Genomic DNA, 17,504 nt, shown 5'->3' with positions numbered 1-17,504 from the left:
GGGTGAGGGCGAGATGACACCGAAGTTGCAGGACTCTCCCAAGCCCGCAGGCTGCTCCCGAGGACATTCACGTGGTCTCCTGCTTCTTTCCTTGCAGCTTCCCTTTCTTCCTCCCTCCCTCCATTCTACACCCCCAAACACCTGGTTGGGGAACCTGCGTACAGGCCCAGACTCCGCTTGCTTTCTCCCCCTCTCAGGGGAGAAGGGACTGGTTGCAGGTCAGGCAGAAGCGGGGCTGGAAGTCTCCCCTCTGCTCTCCATGCGGGAGAGTGGGCATCAGAGGGGCGGTGCCGGGTGTGTGACCTCCCTTGTCCAAGCCTCCCTGGGAAGAGCGCCTCCGCTGCCCAAGTCCACTTGGACCTCCGGGCGGTCCGTGTCCTGCAGCCAGGTCTAGGCCCGTTTCCTGAGCAGACCTGGCCCCTGGACACACCTGCCCTGCCCTGCTCCATCCCATGGGGCTCCCTTGCTGCAGGTGGTGGCCTCTCTCAAGAGCGAATCAAGAGCAGCTCCTTGTGGCCCTCCCCCATTTCTAGTTGCCTTCTCCTCCCCAGCCCAGAGCCTGTCCTGCCCCACATGGCGCTGGGCCCTAAAAGCCATCGTGCCTGCCCTCTTAACGGGCAAGGACACAGCCCAAGAGACGCAGAGTTGCCCGGTCCACATTCCACGCTGATCTGCATCGAGTTATAAGCCGAGCCTCCAGTGGCCGGGATGCTGCCGGGGTTCCAAGGCAGAAAGGAGCACAGGCCCGCCTCAGGACGCTTGGCTTCTCTCAGAGTTCTGTTGCAGAGAGGGAACGCCAGAGACACGTGAGGATGGGCGGGGGGCGCAGAGCAGGAGGGCCCCTGTGTTCTGGAAGGTGTGATGAAGGAGCTGAGAACTCAGGAGCCCACCCACCTCCTCCCGCCTGACCAGATGCTGCCCTGGAGTCAAGAGCGGGCAGGGACCCCTGGGATGGAGCCGGCAAGTGAGGGGCCTGGGAGCCGGAGGCAGGAAGCCGCGGAGGCCTGTGCCTCAGATGGGCGCGCTCGGCGGGAGCTGGCCTCCAGCTTGCTCGGGCTCCTTCAGGATGCGGCGCAGGCCCCGCAGCCAGGCCTGGTCCCCGCGCCCCTCCTCGGCGCCGGGCCGCCAGAGGCCCCAGCTCTCCCGGGGCGCGGCGCGGGGGTGAGGGGCAGCCGGGAGGCTGTAGGCGCTGCCCTCGTGCTCCCACAGGACCCCCTCGACGTGCCGCATGAGCTCCCTCAGCTGGGCCTCCAGCTCGGCTCCGTCCCCCTTGTTGTTGAAGCCGCAGCTTGGCCAGCGCTCGGTTGTCTGTCTCCTGCAGGAATGTCCTCAGCGAGCCGCCGTCCAGGTCTTCGTTCCGCGTGAACACCAGGACGGTGCGGGCCAGGATGCCCGCCCCGAACACCTCCTCGAGGCGCCTGGCCACCTGCTGGTCCTCCTCGGTGAACCGGCCGAGTTGTGTCACCAGGAGCACCCTGTGCGGCCCCGGAGGGGAGCGGGGGCCGGCCTCGCCAACGCCCTGAGCGGTCCCCTGCGGCGCCTCCCAGCGGGACAGGATGTCCGGGGTGTCGATGACCTGTAGCTCCCTCCCCGCCCACGCGCGGCGCCCCTGCTGGAAGGCCTGGGTCACCGGGCGAGCGCTGAGCTTGGACTCGAACATTCTCCTCCCGAGGATGCTGTTTCCCCGTGGCGCTTTTCCCGCTCCCGGATTTTCCCACCAGGATGAGCCTCAGCGTCTGCGGGGTCCCTTCATCCCCGCGCTGCCCTGGAAGCATCAAGAGAAGGTGGGGGGCCGCGGTTAGAGCCCGTCCTCCGCTTTAGCCTCTCCAGGGGTCAGACGGTCCGGGTGGGGGCAGGACAAAGGAAGACCAGCGTCTGCATCAATATGCCCTAGGTTCACATGCTTTCCTTCCTTTTCTCTTTTCTGAATTTTTTTTGGGAAAAATAAGGTACAAAATACATAATATAAAATGTACTGTTTGAACCATGTTTAGGTGTAGCCTTCGGTACATTCACACTGATGGGCAGCCATCATTTGAGCGTCTCAAGAACTTTCCATCTTCCCGAATGACACCCTCTCCCCATTAAACACTAACTCCCCATCCTTCCTCCCCCAACACCTGACATCCACTGCTCTTTCTGTCTCCATGTGTTTGACTGTTCTAAGGACCACACATTACTGGAATCAGGCAATTTTTGCCCTGCTGTGTCTGGCTTATTGACTTTGTGTTCAAGGTTCATTCATGTTGGAGCAAGTGTCAGATTGCCTTCATTTTTAAGGCTGAGTAATATTCCACTGTAGGTGTAGACCACATTGTGTTTATTCATATATATATGGAGTTGGGGGTTGTTTCCACTTTTTGCTATTGTGAATAATGCTGCTATCCACCTCGCAGCACATATATTCACTATCTGTTTTAACTCTATAGGGCATTTTCCCCAGAAGTGGAATTGCAGGATCATATGGCAGAACACCACATTTTATGCTTCTGTTTTGAAACTTCTTCTCAGGCCACCTATTCCCACCAGGTGGGATCATCCCCTCATGAACTGGAAGCCTGAGCTTTCTCGAGCCCCTCTGGTTGGAGACCTTCCCAGGAAGAGGGTGAAGTTGGAAGCACACGGCCTCTGTCTGTCCTCTCCCTCCCGTGATCGAACACACCACATTACCTTCACTTTGCCCAACAAGGAGTGTTGTGAGGGTTGGGTCCTTTCAGCCAGACCCCCAGCTCCACAGCACAGCTCACACTGGGGTCCCAGTCCTAAGCTCCACTGTTGAAGTTTGGGCTGGACACCCTCACCCAGGAGAATATCAGAACCATCAGCTGTGAGTAGATGTTTCATGTCCATCTAACACTGAGGACTCCACGTCCAGATTTTAGAAATGACCACGGCTGGAGGGCACGAAGGGAATTCCCTTCTCCTAGCCTTGCAGGTCCCAGGACCCAAAGCACATAGAGAAGCACCAAACCCTAGCTGATTCTAGCCTGTTCCCAGGGAAGACATTGCTGTGTCTCAGTGCAGAGCCCTCAGCCTCTTGAGGCCAGGACTGACACCATCTTCTTCCATCTCTCCCCAGCAGGGCTGTGTTTCTCCTGCCTTTCTGCCTTGGTGGACTGACCCACCCACCAACTCTGACTGGAAGATATGGGCTCCTTCTAGCTTCTGCAGGTGACCTGTGTGAATGACTGGGAGTTCCACAGAAGCAGGGAAGGGCAATTCCGTCTGTACTCTCAGATGCATAGCTAGAGGAAGACAGTGATCTCCCATCTGGGCAAGCCTGGAGACACTCATGCCATGCCTTTGGACTTAAAAGTCAAATACACTGAGCTCAGAAGCGAAATTTTAAAGTAATACTTAACCCCGATTGCTGCAAAAAAGGTAAATCAGGTGTGAACACTGGGATTATCGCTTTCCTATGCAGTTTAATATTATGACTTTCTCCCAATGGTTCAGGCCACTGAAGTTCATCTAATAAAACATAGTTGCGTGGAAATGCATAATAAATTGCCAATCAATTCCTTTTCCAGGAAAGTGATGGATTTCTAACATTCCTAAATTCCTAAGTTCTGTCTCCGTGAAACAGCTTTTGGGGGGGAGGGAGCCCCTTGGGAAGACAGAGCCCAGACCTGCAGGCCCTTGATTGCATGCTATGTGTTCACTAGTGCTTTGCAGCCCCCGCGGTCCTGAGAGTCTCACAGCAGAGCCAGGGCAACACCCACCAGGGGCCTGGGGCGAGTCGTCTGTCACACCCACGAGCACATACTTCCTGACACTCAGTGAAGGGGCAGTGGCTGTGGTCTGATGTCTGCTTTGACCCATGGCACCATCAGGGGCCCTTCCCTTCTGTCTGGCTGAGGTGAAGGGAGGCCCAACCCAAATGCCCCATGATGGCCACTCCGGTGGACGAATCTCTGATGGGGGGACTCCCGCTGCCCCTCCCAGCACACCTCCTGCCCCTCAGGCCCCGGCCCCTCCTCTCTCAGGTCCATGTCGGCTAGAAAGTTGCCATACCTCCTGACCCACCTGGAGAAGGATCCTGGGATGCGCCTTCTTCAGGTTCCTCCAGGAGAAGGATTTCGAATTCTTCTTCCTCCATCTAGAAAGAAACCATAATGTGTCTTACTGATATTTCCTCTGAGCTTTCAGGGGCTCCTGACTTTTGCCTTTCTCTAACCCATGGAAGCTGTTTGCATCGGTTTGTTGGCATGGGACAGAGTGAGGGAGCATCTGAGACACCCGCTACCTCCTTTAGGGACCCTGTTTCCCCCTTCCTTCCCCTGCACGTGGTCTCCACTTGGGAGGGGGGATTCTGTGATGGGCAGAAATGACCAGAGATGCATCTTGACAGACACTGTCCTGGGAGCAGTGGCCAGGGTGCCAGGTAGATGTGAGCAGGATGTTGCTGGAGGGCCTGGTGAGGGGCTCATGGGGCCAGAACAATCTGTGGGGGGAGCCTGGCAGTGGGGGCCACAAAGGCTGAGTGCTGAGAGGTGAGGAGGGCAGCAGACATGCACAGGCTCCCTCTCCACGTGTGGTCCAGTCCTGCTGGGAGCCCCGGGTCCTCGGCACTCAGCTCCAGGCCAGCGACTCAGGTGGTCACACTGCTGGGGCCTCTGTGTCCCCAGAGATGTGGATGCTAAGTCCAAACTACACATTCCTGAGATCTTGTCCCCCTGGAAGATTCCAGGACATTTTACTACGTTTTCTAGAGCAATTCCCAGTCCTCTTTGCCAAGGAGGGCATTGTCGCCCACCAGGAACTCCTGTCACCCACTCTCAGGCCCAGAGAGCTGACTGCCCAGCCCCCGGCCGCCTCACCCCAAACCCTGCCCAACAGAGCATCACCACACGTGTGCCACGTGCCACAGTGTTTGTCTCAACATGGAGCAGATCTGTCACCTTGTGAGGTTTCCCAGGAGAAAAGTGAGACTCAGAGTGTCCTGCCCGAGGGTAAGCAGGGAGCTCCAGGCAGAGCCCAAAGGCTGCAAGGTCCTCCTGACTCCCCTGGCTCCTCCCATTGCTCCTGAAACAGGGGCACTCACAGACACTCTCACACATACACTCACACACACACACTCACAAACATGCAAACATACAAACAATATACACACAAACACAACACATACACAACTCACACACACACACAAACATACAAACAAAATATACACACAAACACAACACATTCACTACTTACACACATACACGTACAAAAGTACAAACATAGCACACACATACAACACACATGAACACACATTTACTCACAAACATATGAACATACATACACAGCACACAAACACAAACATAAGACACAGAGACCACTCACACACATATATTCACAACACAAACATACAAAGATACACACACACAACACACCACTCACACACACAAACATACACACACACATATAAATATACATAGAACGCATATAAATGTAATACACATATACTCATCTATACACAAATAAACACACATAACACAGAGATACACACCAACACAACACACACGTATACATACAAACACATACACACACACACTGTGCACAGTACCCCCACAACACACTCTCAAGCCCAGCACACACACACAGATGCCCACACACAGGCATGCTCACCACAGCCCTGGACTTACGGCCCCATCGTCCGTGAGGCAGGAGGAACACCCGTGTCTGGTGTCTCCTGGGGCCGTGTGCTCGCCTGAATGCTCTGTGTCTCCTCTGAGAGCTAACACACTGCAGGCTGAATGGAGGACGTCAGTGACACTGCCCCAGATGTACACACGAACAGAGGACATGGCGGATATGTTTTTAGTAATACGTGATCCAGAGCTCAGCTCAAGAGCTGTGTTTAAGAGCGCAGCTGTGCAAAAGCTTTTAAGTTTAATTAGGTCCCATTTGTTTATTTTTGCTTTTATTTCCAATATTCTGGGAGGTGGGTCATACAGGATCCTGCTGTGATTTATGTCAGAGAGTGTTTTGCCTATGTTCTCCTCTAGGAGTTTTATAGTTTCTGGTCTTATATAGATCTTTAATTCAGTTTGAATTTATTTTTGTGTATGGTGTTAGAAAGTGTTCTAGTTTCATTCTTTTACAAGTGGTGGACCAGTTTTCCCAGCACCACTTGTTAAAGAGGTTGTCTTTTTTCCATTGTATATTCTTGCCTCCTTTGTCGAAGATAAGGTGTCCATAAGTTCGTGGATTTATCTCTGGGCTTTCTATTCTGTTTCATTGATCTATATTTCTGTCTTTGTGCCACTACCATACTGTCCTGATGACTGTGGCTTTGTAGTAGAGCCTGAAGTCAGGCAGGTTGATTCCTCCAGTTCCATTCTTCTTTCTCAAGATTGCTTTGACTATTTGAGGTTTTTTGTATTTCCATACAAATTGTGAAATTATTTGTTCTAGTTCTGTGAAAAATACCATTGGTAGCTTGATAGGGATTGCATTGAATCTATAGATTGCTTTGGGTCATATACTCATTTTCACTATATTGATTCTTCCAATCCATGTACATGGTATATTTCTCCATCTATTTGTGTCCTCTTTGATTTCTTTCATCAGTGTTTTATAGTTTTCTATATATAGGTCTTTCATTTCTTTAGGTAGATATACTCTTAGGTATTTTATTCTTTTTGTTGCAATGGTGAATGGTATTGTTTCCTTAATTTCTCTTTCAGTTTTCTCATTGTTAGCGTATAGGAATGCAAGGGATTTCTGTGTGTTAATTTTATATCCTGCAACATTAATGTACTCATTGATTAGCTCTAGTAATTTTCTGGTAGAGTCTTTAGGGTTTTCTATGTAGAGGATCACGTCGTCTGCAAACAGTGAGAGTTTTACTTCTTCTTTTCCAATGTGGATTCTTTTTATTTCTTTTTCTGCTCTGATTGCTGTGGCCAACACTTCCAAAACTATGTTGAATAGTAGTGATGAGAGTGGGCACCCTTGTCTTGTTCCTAACTTTAGGGGAAATGCTTTCAATTTTTCACCATTGAGGATAATGCTTGCTGTGGGTTTGTCATATATAGATTTTATTATGTTGAGGTATGTTCCTTCTATGCCTGCTTTCTGGAGAGTTTTTATCATAAATGGATGTTGAATTTTGTCAAAGGCTTTTCCCGCATCTATTGAGATAATCATGTGGATTTTATCTTTCAATTTGTTAATGTGGTGTATTACATTGATTGATTTGTGGATATTAAAGAATCCTTGCATTCATGGGATAAAGTCCACTTGGTCATGATGTATGAAACTATAAGCAAGGTGAAAAGACATCCTTCAGAATGGGAGAAAATAATAGCAAATGAAGCAACAGACAAAGGATTAATCTCAAAAATATACAAGCAACTCCTGAAGCTCAATTCCAGAAAAATAAATGACCCAGTCAAAAAATGGACCAAAGACATTTCTCCAAAGAAGACATACAGATGGCTAACAAACACATGAAAAGATGCTCAACATCACTCATTATCAGAGAAATGCAAATCAAAACCACAATGAGGTACCATTACACACCAGTCAGGATGGCTGCTATCCAAAAGTCTACAAGCAATAAATGCTGGAGAGGGTGTGGAGAAAAGGGAACCCTCTTACACTGTTGGTGGGAATGCAAACTAGTACAGCCACTGTGGAGAAGAGTGTGGAGATTCCTTAAAAACCTGGAAATAGAACTGCCATATGACCCAGCAATCCCACTCCTGGGCATACACACCAAGGAAACCAGATCTGAAAGAGACACGTGCACCCCAATGTTCATCGCAGCACTGTTTATAAAAGCCAGGACATGGAAGCAACCTATATGCCCATCAGCAGATGAATGGATAAGGAAGCTATTGTACATATACACCATGGAATATTACTCAGCCATTAAAGATAATTCATTTGAGTCATTTCTAATGAGATGGATGAAACTGGAGCCCATTGTACAGAGTGAAGTAAGACAGAAAGATAAAGACCAATACAGTATACTAATGCATATATATGGAATTTTAAAAGATGGTAACAATAACCATATATGCAAAACAGGATAAGAGACACAGATGTACAAAACAGACTTTGGGACTCTGTGGGAGAAGGTGAGGGTGGGATGGTCTGAGAGAATAGTATTGAAACAAGTATACTATCAAGGGTGAAACAGATCACCAGCCCAGGTTGGATGCATGAGACAAGTGCTCAGGGCTGGTGCACTGGGAAGACCCAGAGGGATGGGATGGGGAGGGAGGCATGGGGGAGGGGGGTCGGGATGGGAAACACATATAAATCCATGGCTGATTCATGTCAATGTATGGCAAAAACCACTACAATATTGTAAAGTAATTAGCTTCCAACTAATAAAAATAAATGAAAAAAAAAAAAAAGAGTGCAGCTGTCAGCCACGAGAAGAGGCAAGAGAAAGTGGGGGAGTCCCCCAGCCAGGCCCCCCACCCCAGACAGAAAGCTCTGTGGGCTGCTCTTGTCTGCAGGCCTGGTGGCGACCCCCTCCAGTGTTCTCACCTGGAAAACCCCAGCACAGAGGACCCCGGCAGGCTGCAGTCCATGGGGTTGCAGGTGTGGGACACAACTGAGTGACTTCACTGGTAATATCAACAGGGGAAACAGGAACACGAGTGTTGTTATTACTTTTATCCTGCATTAGGACAAGTGGAACTCAGAGGCTTAAACCAAAGCAGCAGATCTTTCAGAAAACGTGCTGCCAGCAGAGTGAGTTTTTTATTGATTTCCTCCCTTTTTGAGAATTCCCCTTCCTCCAGACATCCTCTGTCTTCTCCATCATGACGCTTACTCCCTGACTCTCTCCCTCCCCCAGCTCCTCCTTCAGCCGCTCCATTGGCTCCAGGGTCGCCAGTTTACTGACCCTAGATCCCGAGACTTGTCACCTCCATAATCCCATGAGCCCCACACCAGTCAATTCTTTACAATTAGTGTCTCTCAATATTTATGTATATCCACACACATTCCGTGCCTGAACATTCCAAGATCTGTGTCACATCAGAGTCTGGGTCTAAGCTTTGCTTTCTGTGTTTTCTCCTGCCTTTAGCACATCCTGCAATGTTGTTGAAAGTCCGACATGATAATATCTGATATAAGGAATTAAGGTGAATAAGCCTGTGGTGTGAGATTTTATGTTGACCTGGCTGGGAGCTGGGCTGTGTTTAATGTCTGCTGGAGCTTCATTCTCCTCTGATGCCCTTGTTTGTCTCCCCAGTTGTCTGTGGGTTTCCCTAAAACCCCTTCTTAAATAGAAGTTGTATCGTGCTGTTCACTCCTCTTTATTCACTGTTTTCATCCTGTGTCCTGTGATGTGGGAAGGAGTGAGGAGGGAAGCATTACTTGGGGATTGAATCTCACTCTTTCAGTGGATCTGTGTTCCTGGGCTGTGGGCATCACAATGTTTCATTTTGTTTCCTTTTCCTCCTCTTTTTCCCCCTTTAAGTGTTACTGGCCATGTCTGGTCACTTCTGACCTTTTCCACCTTGTGTTATCCTAAGATTTTCTTTTCTTTGATGCTCTGGTCTTCAAGAACATCTTTTTTTTACTTGAATGCTTCATTCCCGCCTTTATTCTCTGGAACTGCTGCAAAGATCTATTACTAAAAGATTTTTCAGGGAGTGTATTCTATTAATAAAAAGATTTCAATAAAGATTTTGGAGGTTTAGTGGTGCTTTGGAAGATTAAAATGTTCACTATTAACACTATTTTAAACCTTTTTCTAGAGGAAATATACACTGAAACCATAAAACACAAAGAAGCTGCTTGTATAAAAATGCGAAGAAGGATGCGAAATTATCATTATTTGTAGATGCTTTGATTATATATCTTGGAAAAATCAAGAGAATAAACTAATAAACTATGCAAACAATAGAATTTAGTAAACTGATGGATGCAAAATTATTAAAAAATCATAAAAATTGTCTTACAAACAATATCCAAGTACACATAACTTGTAATTTTTGAAACAACAGCAATACAAAATAAAATAAAATTAAAAGCCCAAGAATAATTTTAAAATTGTGTTAAAAATATAACAGAGAAAACTCTGAGAAACTTCTGAGACTATGAAGCAAACTGAACTCTCCCATGTTTCGTGAAAATATACATTAACTAGAGAATTTTCAGATGTTCAAACTGGATTTAGAAAAGGCAGAGGAACCAGAGATCAAATTGCCAACATACGTTGGATCACAGGAAAAGCAAGAGAATTCCAGAAAAACATCTACTTCTGCTTCATTGACTACACTAAAGCCTTTGACTGTTGCATGGATCACAACAAACTGTGGGAAATTCTTAAAGAGATGGGTATACCAGATCACCTTATCTGCTGCCTGAGAAATTAGTATGCAGGGCAAAAAGCAACAGTTAGAACTAGACATGAAACAACAGACTGGTTCCAGACTGGTTCCAAATTGGGACAGGAGTATGTCAAGGCTGTATATTGTCACCTTGTTTATTTAACTTATTTTTGGAGTACATCATGTGAAATGCCAGGCTGGATGTAGCATAAGCTGGAATCAAGATTGCTGGGAGAATATTTGGTTCTCTGCTGAGATGCCCAGCCAGGGTGAGCAACCTGAGGACCGGGGTGAACAACCTGAGGACCGCGCTGGGCTGGTCCCTGCTGAGAGCTTGACCGTGCACAAGGAAGAGCTCAACAAAGACTAAAGAACAAAAAGTTGTTGTGGATGAACTTTTTAACCTTAAGAAGAACAGGAAAGTGTATAGGCAGCAACAGAACAGCAACATATTCTTTCTTGCAGACCGAATAGAAATGTTTTCTGAAAGCAAAAATATATTGGATGAGCTAAGGAAAGAATATCAAGAAATAGAAAACTAAGAGTAGACCAAAATCAAGAAATAACCAACTTGACTTTAGATAGCAATGTGTGGCATTTGTTGTGCAGTAAGCTTTTCTGTTGAGCATTTTGCAAAGCTTTCAAAGAGGATTTACTGTGTAATCTTAAATAACGGGGGCCCAATAGTAGTAAACAGTTGTTAAGATCCAATGTTAACTACCAGTGTTTATTCTCTGGGCATGTCCTTCACTTAAGAGATGTGTTGACTGCCCAGCCTGTGGAAGATGAAAGAGGCAATGTATTCCTATGGAATGGAGAAGTCTTTAGTGGGATCAAGGTCCAAGCAGAAGAGAATGATACTCAAATCATGTTTCATTATCTTTCCTCTTGTAAGAATAAATCTGATATTTTGTCACTCTTCTCAAAAGCCCAAGATCCTTGGTCTTTTATATATTATCAAGCATCTAGCCTTTCTTTATGGGATAGTTAGGACTGGACATGGAACAACAGACTGGTTCCAAATAGGAAAAGGAGTACATCAAGGCTGTACATTGTCACCCTGCTTATTTAACTTACATGCAGAGTACATCATGAGAAACGCTAGGCTGGAAGAGGAACAAGCTGGAATCAAGATTGCCGGGAGAAATATCAATAACCTCAGATATGCAGATGATACCACCCTTATGGCAGAAAGTGAAGAGGAACTAAAAAGCCTCTTGATGAAAGTGAAAGAGGAGAGTGAAAAAGTTGGCTTAAAGCTCAACATTCAGAAAACTAAGATCACGGCATCTGGTCCCATCACTTCATGGCAAATAGATGGGGAAACAGTGGAAGCAGTGTCAGACTTTATTTTTCTGGGCTCCAAAATCACTGCAGATGGTGATTGCAGCCATGAAATTAGAAGACGCTTACTCCTTGGAAGGAAAGTTATGACCAACCTAGATAGTATATTAAAAAGCAGAGACATTACTTAGCCAACAAAGGTTCATCTAGTCAAGGCTATGGTTTTTCCAGTGGTCATGTATGGATGTGAGAGTTGGACTGTGAAGAATGCTGAGCGCCGAAAAATTGATGCTTTTGAACTGTGGTGTTGGAGAAGACTGTTGAGAGTCCCTTGGACTGCAAGGAGATCCAACCAGTCCATCCTAAAGGAGATCAGTCCTGGGTGCTCATTGGAAAGACTGATGCTGAAGCTGAAACTCCAATACTTTAAGAGTTGACTCATTGGAAAAGATCCTGATGTTGGGAGGGATTGGGGGCAGGAGAAGGGGACAACAGAGGATGAGATGGCTGGATGGCATCACCGACTTGATGGGCGTGAGTTTGAGTAAACTCCAGGAGTTGGTGATGGACAGGGAGGCCTGGAGTGCTGCCATTCATGGGGTCGCAAAGAGTCGGACACGACTGAGTGACTGAGCTGAACTGAACTGAACTGAGGGACTTTTTTGGTCATCGTAGCTTGCTTTGGCATTTTAGTAACTTGGGCAAGAGTTTCTGCCTCTCTTCAGTTGGCGCCCAAGCCTCTGGAGTGGCCGATCAGTGGCAGGAAGTTCCAGCATCTGGAATTTTCAGAATTGATCTCAAGTCTGTTTCCATTTCCAAATCTGTCGTTTTAAAGTTGTATCCTTGGGAATACAATTCTGGCGGGGGGGGGGGGGGGGGGAGGGGGCTTGGAATGTCAGAGAATGTGTTAATAGCCTGACTGGGATTTCAGCAGACTTGCCAACATTTGTCTTGGTGGCAGCAAATGAAGCCAAACTGTATCTTAAAGCACCTGTTGTCCCTTTAAATATGGCATTGCCACAAGCTGCATTTGAGACCCATTGCAGCAGCAGTTCCAGGAGTCCACTGACAAGAGACCCTTCAGGTCTTTCTTACTGATGGATACACGAAGGAAGTAGTTCAGCAGTTCACTGGTGTCCTGAGTATCGCAGTCAAGAGACGTGTATTGTGTTTACCTAGGGATGAAAGCCTGAAACCAAGCGAAGTTTTGAAAACTAGTAATAGGAAAGTGAATGTTGCAATTCTGTTTTCTGGAGGGATTGATTCCATGGTCATCGCAGCCCTTGCTGACCATCATATTCCTTTAGATGAACCAACTGATCTTCTTAATGTGGCTTTCATGACTAAAGAAAAGACCATACCAGTTAATTTTAACAAAAAAGGGAGAAAACAGAAAAATCATTGTGAAATACCCTCTGAAGAATTCTCCAAAACTATTACTGCTGCTGCTGCTAGACACAGTGAACAGTTCAATGTACCAGGTCGAGTCACAGGAAGAGCAGGACTGAAGGAACTGCAAGCTGCCAATCCTTTGGGGATTTGGAATTTTGTTGAAATTAATGTTTCTCTAGAAGAACTGCAAAGATTAGGAAGAACTCAAATATCACACTTAATCCAGCCCTTGGATAAAGTCCTAGATGATAGCATTGGCTGTGCAGTCTGGTTTGCTTCCAGAGAAGCTGGTTGGTTAGTGACCCAAGATGGAGAAAAACCGTATCAGAGCAGTGCAAAGGTGGTTCTTACCAGAGTTGGTTCTGATGAGCAGCTTGCAGGTTCTTCTTGTCATTGGGTCCACTTCCTGACACATGGGCTGGGGAGACTGAATAAGGAATTGAAACGGAACTAGGTCGAATTTCTTCTAGAAATCTTAATCATGATGATAGACATATCAGTGATCATGGAAAAGAAGCAAGATTTCCTTTCCTGGATTAAAATATTGTCTCCTTTCTAAATTCCCTACCAGTCTGGGAAAAGGCAAACTTGACTTTACCCTGTGGAATTGGTGAAAAACTAATTTTGTGTCTTGCAGCAGTGGAACTTGGTCAAACAGCCTCTGTTCTTCTGCCAAAGCGGGCCACGCAATTTGGATCCAGAATTGCAAGAATAATGAAAAGGCATATGATAAATGTGGAAGGCTCCAAACCATCTCTTTAGAAAACCTTTCAGTTGTAAACTAGATGTTTTATAGTGTAATAACATTTACTGAATGATGGTTTTTTTAAAAAATAAAATAAAATACTCTGCTGCTTTCAGTTTAAAAAAAAGATTGCTGGTAGAAATATTAGTAACCTCAGATATACAGATGACACCACACTTATGGCAGAAAGTGAAGAGGAGCTAAAGAGCCTCTTGATGAAAGTGAAAGAGGAGAGTGAAAAAGCTGACTTAAAACTCAACATTCAAAAAACAAAGATCATGACATCCAGTCCTATCACTTCATGGCAAATAGATGAGGAAACAATGGAAACAGTGACAGACTTTCTTTTTTGGTCTCCAAAATCACTGCAGATGATGACTGCAGCCATGAAATTAAAAGATGCCTGCTCCTTGTAAGAAAAGCTTTGACAAACCTAGACAGTGTGTTAAAAAGCAGAGATATTACTTTGCCAACAAAGGTCTGTCTAGTGAAAGCTATGGTTTTTCCAGTAGTCATGTATGGATGTGAGAGTTGGACCATAAAGAAGGCTGAACGCCAAAGAGTTGATGCTTTTGAATTGTGGTGTTGGATAAGATGCTTGAGAGTCCCTTGGACTGCAAGGAGATCAAATCAGTCCATCCTAAAGGAAATCAACCCTGAATATTCATTAGAAGGACTGATGTTGAAGCTGAAGCTTCAATACTTTGGCCACCTGATGAATAGAACTGACTCATTGGAAAAGACCCTGATGCTGGGAAAGATTGAAGGCAGCAGGAGAAGGGGACAACAAAAAACGAGATGGTTGGATGGCATCACCGACTCAATGGACATGAGTCTGAGCAAGCTCTGGGAGTTGGTGATCGACAGGGAAGCCTTGTGTGCTGCAGTCCATGGGTCGCAAAGAGTCAGACACAACCAAGGGACTGAACAACAATAAATATTAATAGAACCACTTTGGAAAACACTGTGGAGTATCTCAGAAACCTGAATATTACACATAGTTCACCTTCACCATTCTACCACAAGGTGCATAGCCAACAGAAATGTGTGCTTGCCAACCAAAGGTAATGGCCACAGTATTTATGGCAGGATACCCAGAATAGCAAACCACTGGACATAGGGTCAATGCTCTCACCCCAAGAAAAGAAAGGAAGGAAGGAAAATGGTAACTATGTGAGGTGATGGATATGTTAATTAGCTTGTGGTGACTATTTCACAATGCACATACCAAACTATTAAGTTGTATATACGTTAAAGATATACAATTATAATTTGCCAATTTTACCCCAATAAAACCTGAGAAGTAAAACATCTGGGGAAAAAAGTGATTTTAAAATGAAAAAGCAAAACGGTATGGTCCAAATTAATGGGGTTAACTATATAAATATCTTCATATTACAAATTAAATATGTTGGCTTATAGTCATACAATGAAATAGTACACAGCAGTGAAAATACACAACTTATTGCTACACGTAACAACATGGATACATCTCAAAATACAATGGTAAGCAAAAAAGCCAGATACAACAGAATACCTCATGCATGATTTTATTGCTATAAAGTAGAAAAATAGCTAAAGTTAACCTATGCTATCACAAATTCAGTGAGAGGTCACACGTAGAGGGCATAAGGGGTTTTGGTTTGCCAACAACATTCCGTGTCTTGAGTTGAGTGCTCGTTACTTGGGTGTGTTCAGTTTGTGACAACTGAAAATTTAGTGTGCTATAAACTTATATGAGCACTTTCCTCTATTAATACTACATTTCACAAACACTTAAGATTAAAAACAAAAAGAAGAAAGTGACTGATGAACACACATGCACACAGAACCAAAAAAAAGAAAAGAAAATGCAACATGCCTGGAAAGAAAACTACCATGAAACTTTCGGTACACCTTCCTAGGTATACTAATGCATTTAATTCAATGCTGATTTTTTTTAAAGTCCTCTGTAACTTTGGTTTTGTATACTAGACAGGGACGTTGGTTATGAAGTATGAAAGTACACTTGTAAGGATAGCCAGCTTCCAGAAGGACTAAAATAATCTCAAAGGATGCAGTCACCAGAAAATGCCCCGAGTCCTACATTCCACCACAGAGTCCACAATAGGGTCCTCAGGATGCTAAGAGGGCCCCACCGCCCCAGTTCTTCCCTGCTTCCCGCTCAACTGGGGGAGGAAGATCACACCGTGTGTTTGGACGGGTGTCACTGGCTGAGTTCACCAGGAGCAGATTCTGAGATAAAAATGCTGCAGGCATGAACTTTCTTTAGGAGAGCTCTTGGAATGGAAACCTATGTGACCCCGAAGGACGTAGGACGGGGCGGAAGGAGACGCTGGGCTGTGATGAGTCACAACAAGGGCGCAGCCGCATCACCTGGCGCTGTAGCTCGGAGGGCGGGGGCAGACTGGTCCCAAACTGGGGTCCCTGTGCCTCTGCAGGGACCAGTCCTAAAATGTGAGTGCCCTGGGAGTAGGGGGACCATCTTGGAAGAGAGGAATCTCTTCAACTGAGAATAACCCTGAGGGGATGCCATAAGGATGTGGGAGGGTGTCGGCTGGCCCATAAGAAAAAGACCCAGATTGCCCCACAGTCAGTCTCTCCCATCAGGGAGCTTCCATAAGCCTCTTAGCCGTCTCCATCAGAGGGCAGACAGATGAAAAGCACAACCATAGAAAACTAACCAAACTCATCACATGAATCGCAACCTTGTCTAACTCAGTGAAACAATAAGCCACATTGTGTAGGGCCACCCAAGAAGCACTGGTCATGTTGAAGAGTTCTGACAAAACACGGGCCACTGGAGAAGGGAATGGCAAACCACTTCAGTATTCTTGCCTTGAGAATCCCGTGAACGATATGAAAAGGCAAAGAGCGACTGAACTGAACACCCCTGTCAGCAGGGAGGCTTCAGTCTCCCTGGGGGTTTCGGTCCTGAAGCTGTGGTGGGGGTGGATCTCAGTGGCAGAAATAGAAGATACTATACTGAGCAAAATTTGGGCCATTTCACCATCTTCACAAAGTCTACAAATGACAAATGCTGGAGAGGGTGTGGAGCAAAGGAAGCCCTACACTGTTGTTGGGAATGTAAATTGGTACAGCCTCAATGGAAAATAGTATAGAGGTTCCTCAGAACACTAAAAATAGATGTGTCATGTGATCCAGCAATCCCTCTCCTGGGCATATATCTGAAAAGATAAAAATGCTAAATCAAAAAGATACGTGCATCCTTATGTTCATAGCAGCATTATTTACAATAGGCAAGACATGGAAGCAACCTAAATGTTCATCAACAGATGAATGGTTAAAGAAAATGTGATATATATATATGCACACACACACAATGGAATATTACTCAGCAGTAGAAAAGAATAATGTCACTTTCAGAAAGAAGGATGAAGCTAGAAATTATCATATGAAGTAAAGTAAGTCAGAGAAAAATGAATATTAACCAATATCTCTTATATGTGAAATCTAAAATACAAATGAACTTACTTACAAAACATAAATAGACTCACAGACATAGAAAACAAACTTATGGTTACTAAAGGGGAGAGGAAGTGAGGAGGGATAAAATATGACTTTGGGGTTAGCAGATACAAGCTACTGTGTATTAAACAGATAAACAGCAAGGACCTACTGTATAGTACAATAAACTGCATTTAATATTTTATAATAACCTATAATGGAAAAGAATCTGAATATATTTATTTATTTATTTATTCTGTTGTTTATTTGCTAAGTCATATTCAACTCTGTGCAACCCTATGGAATGTAGCCCACCAGACTCCTCTGTCCAT

The 17,504-nt window shown here is 45.6% G+C and overlaps 1 protein-coding gene and 2 pseudogenes across 1 annotated transcript; 2 read left to right on the top strand and 1 right to left on the bottom strand.

The window, feature by feature from the left end:
• Window positions 1-282: 282 nt before the first annotated feature.
• On the bottom strand, window positions 283-5,854 carry LOC133072956 (GTPase IMAP family member 6-like). Its single transcript, XM_061166493.1, is given in 5 exon segments — window positions 283-1,288; window positions 1,290-1,684; window positions 1,686-1,765; window positions 4,015-4,099; window positions 5,628-5,854. Coding segments are annotated over 5 exon segments (999 nt in total). The 5' UTR covers window positions 5,790-5,854; the 3' UTR covers window positions 283-1,011.
• A 4,685-nt stretch (window positions 5,855-10,539) lies between these two features.
• LOC133073105 (ASNSD1 upstream open reading frame protein-like) lies at window positions 10,540-10,796 on the top strand (annotated as a pseudogene).
• A 74-nt stretch (window positions 10,797-10,870) lies between these two features.
• LOC133072955 (asparagine synthetase domain-containing protein 1-like) lies at window positions 10,871-13,744 on the top strand (annotated as a pseudogene).
• Window positions 13,745-17,504: the final 3,760 nt, after the last annotated feature.

The sequence above is a fragment of the Dama dama genome, chromosome 18, assembly GCF_033118175.1.
Source record: "Dama dama isolate Ldn47 chromosome 18, ASM3311817v1, whole genome shotgun sequence".
In the NCBI taxonomy this organism is placed as follows: Eukaryota; Metazoa; Chordata; class Mammalia; order Artiodactyla; family Cervidae; genus Dama; species Dama dama.
The sequence above is the reverse complement of the archived record's forward strand: the minus strand, read 5'-3'. Positions and strand labels throughout refer to the sequence as shown.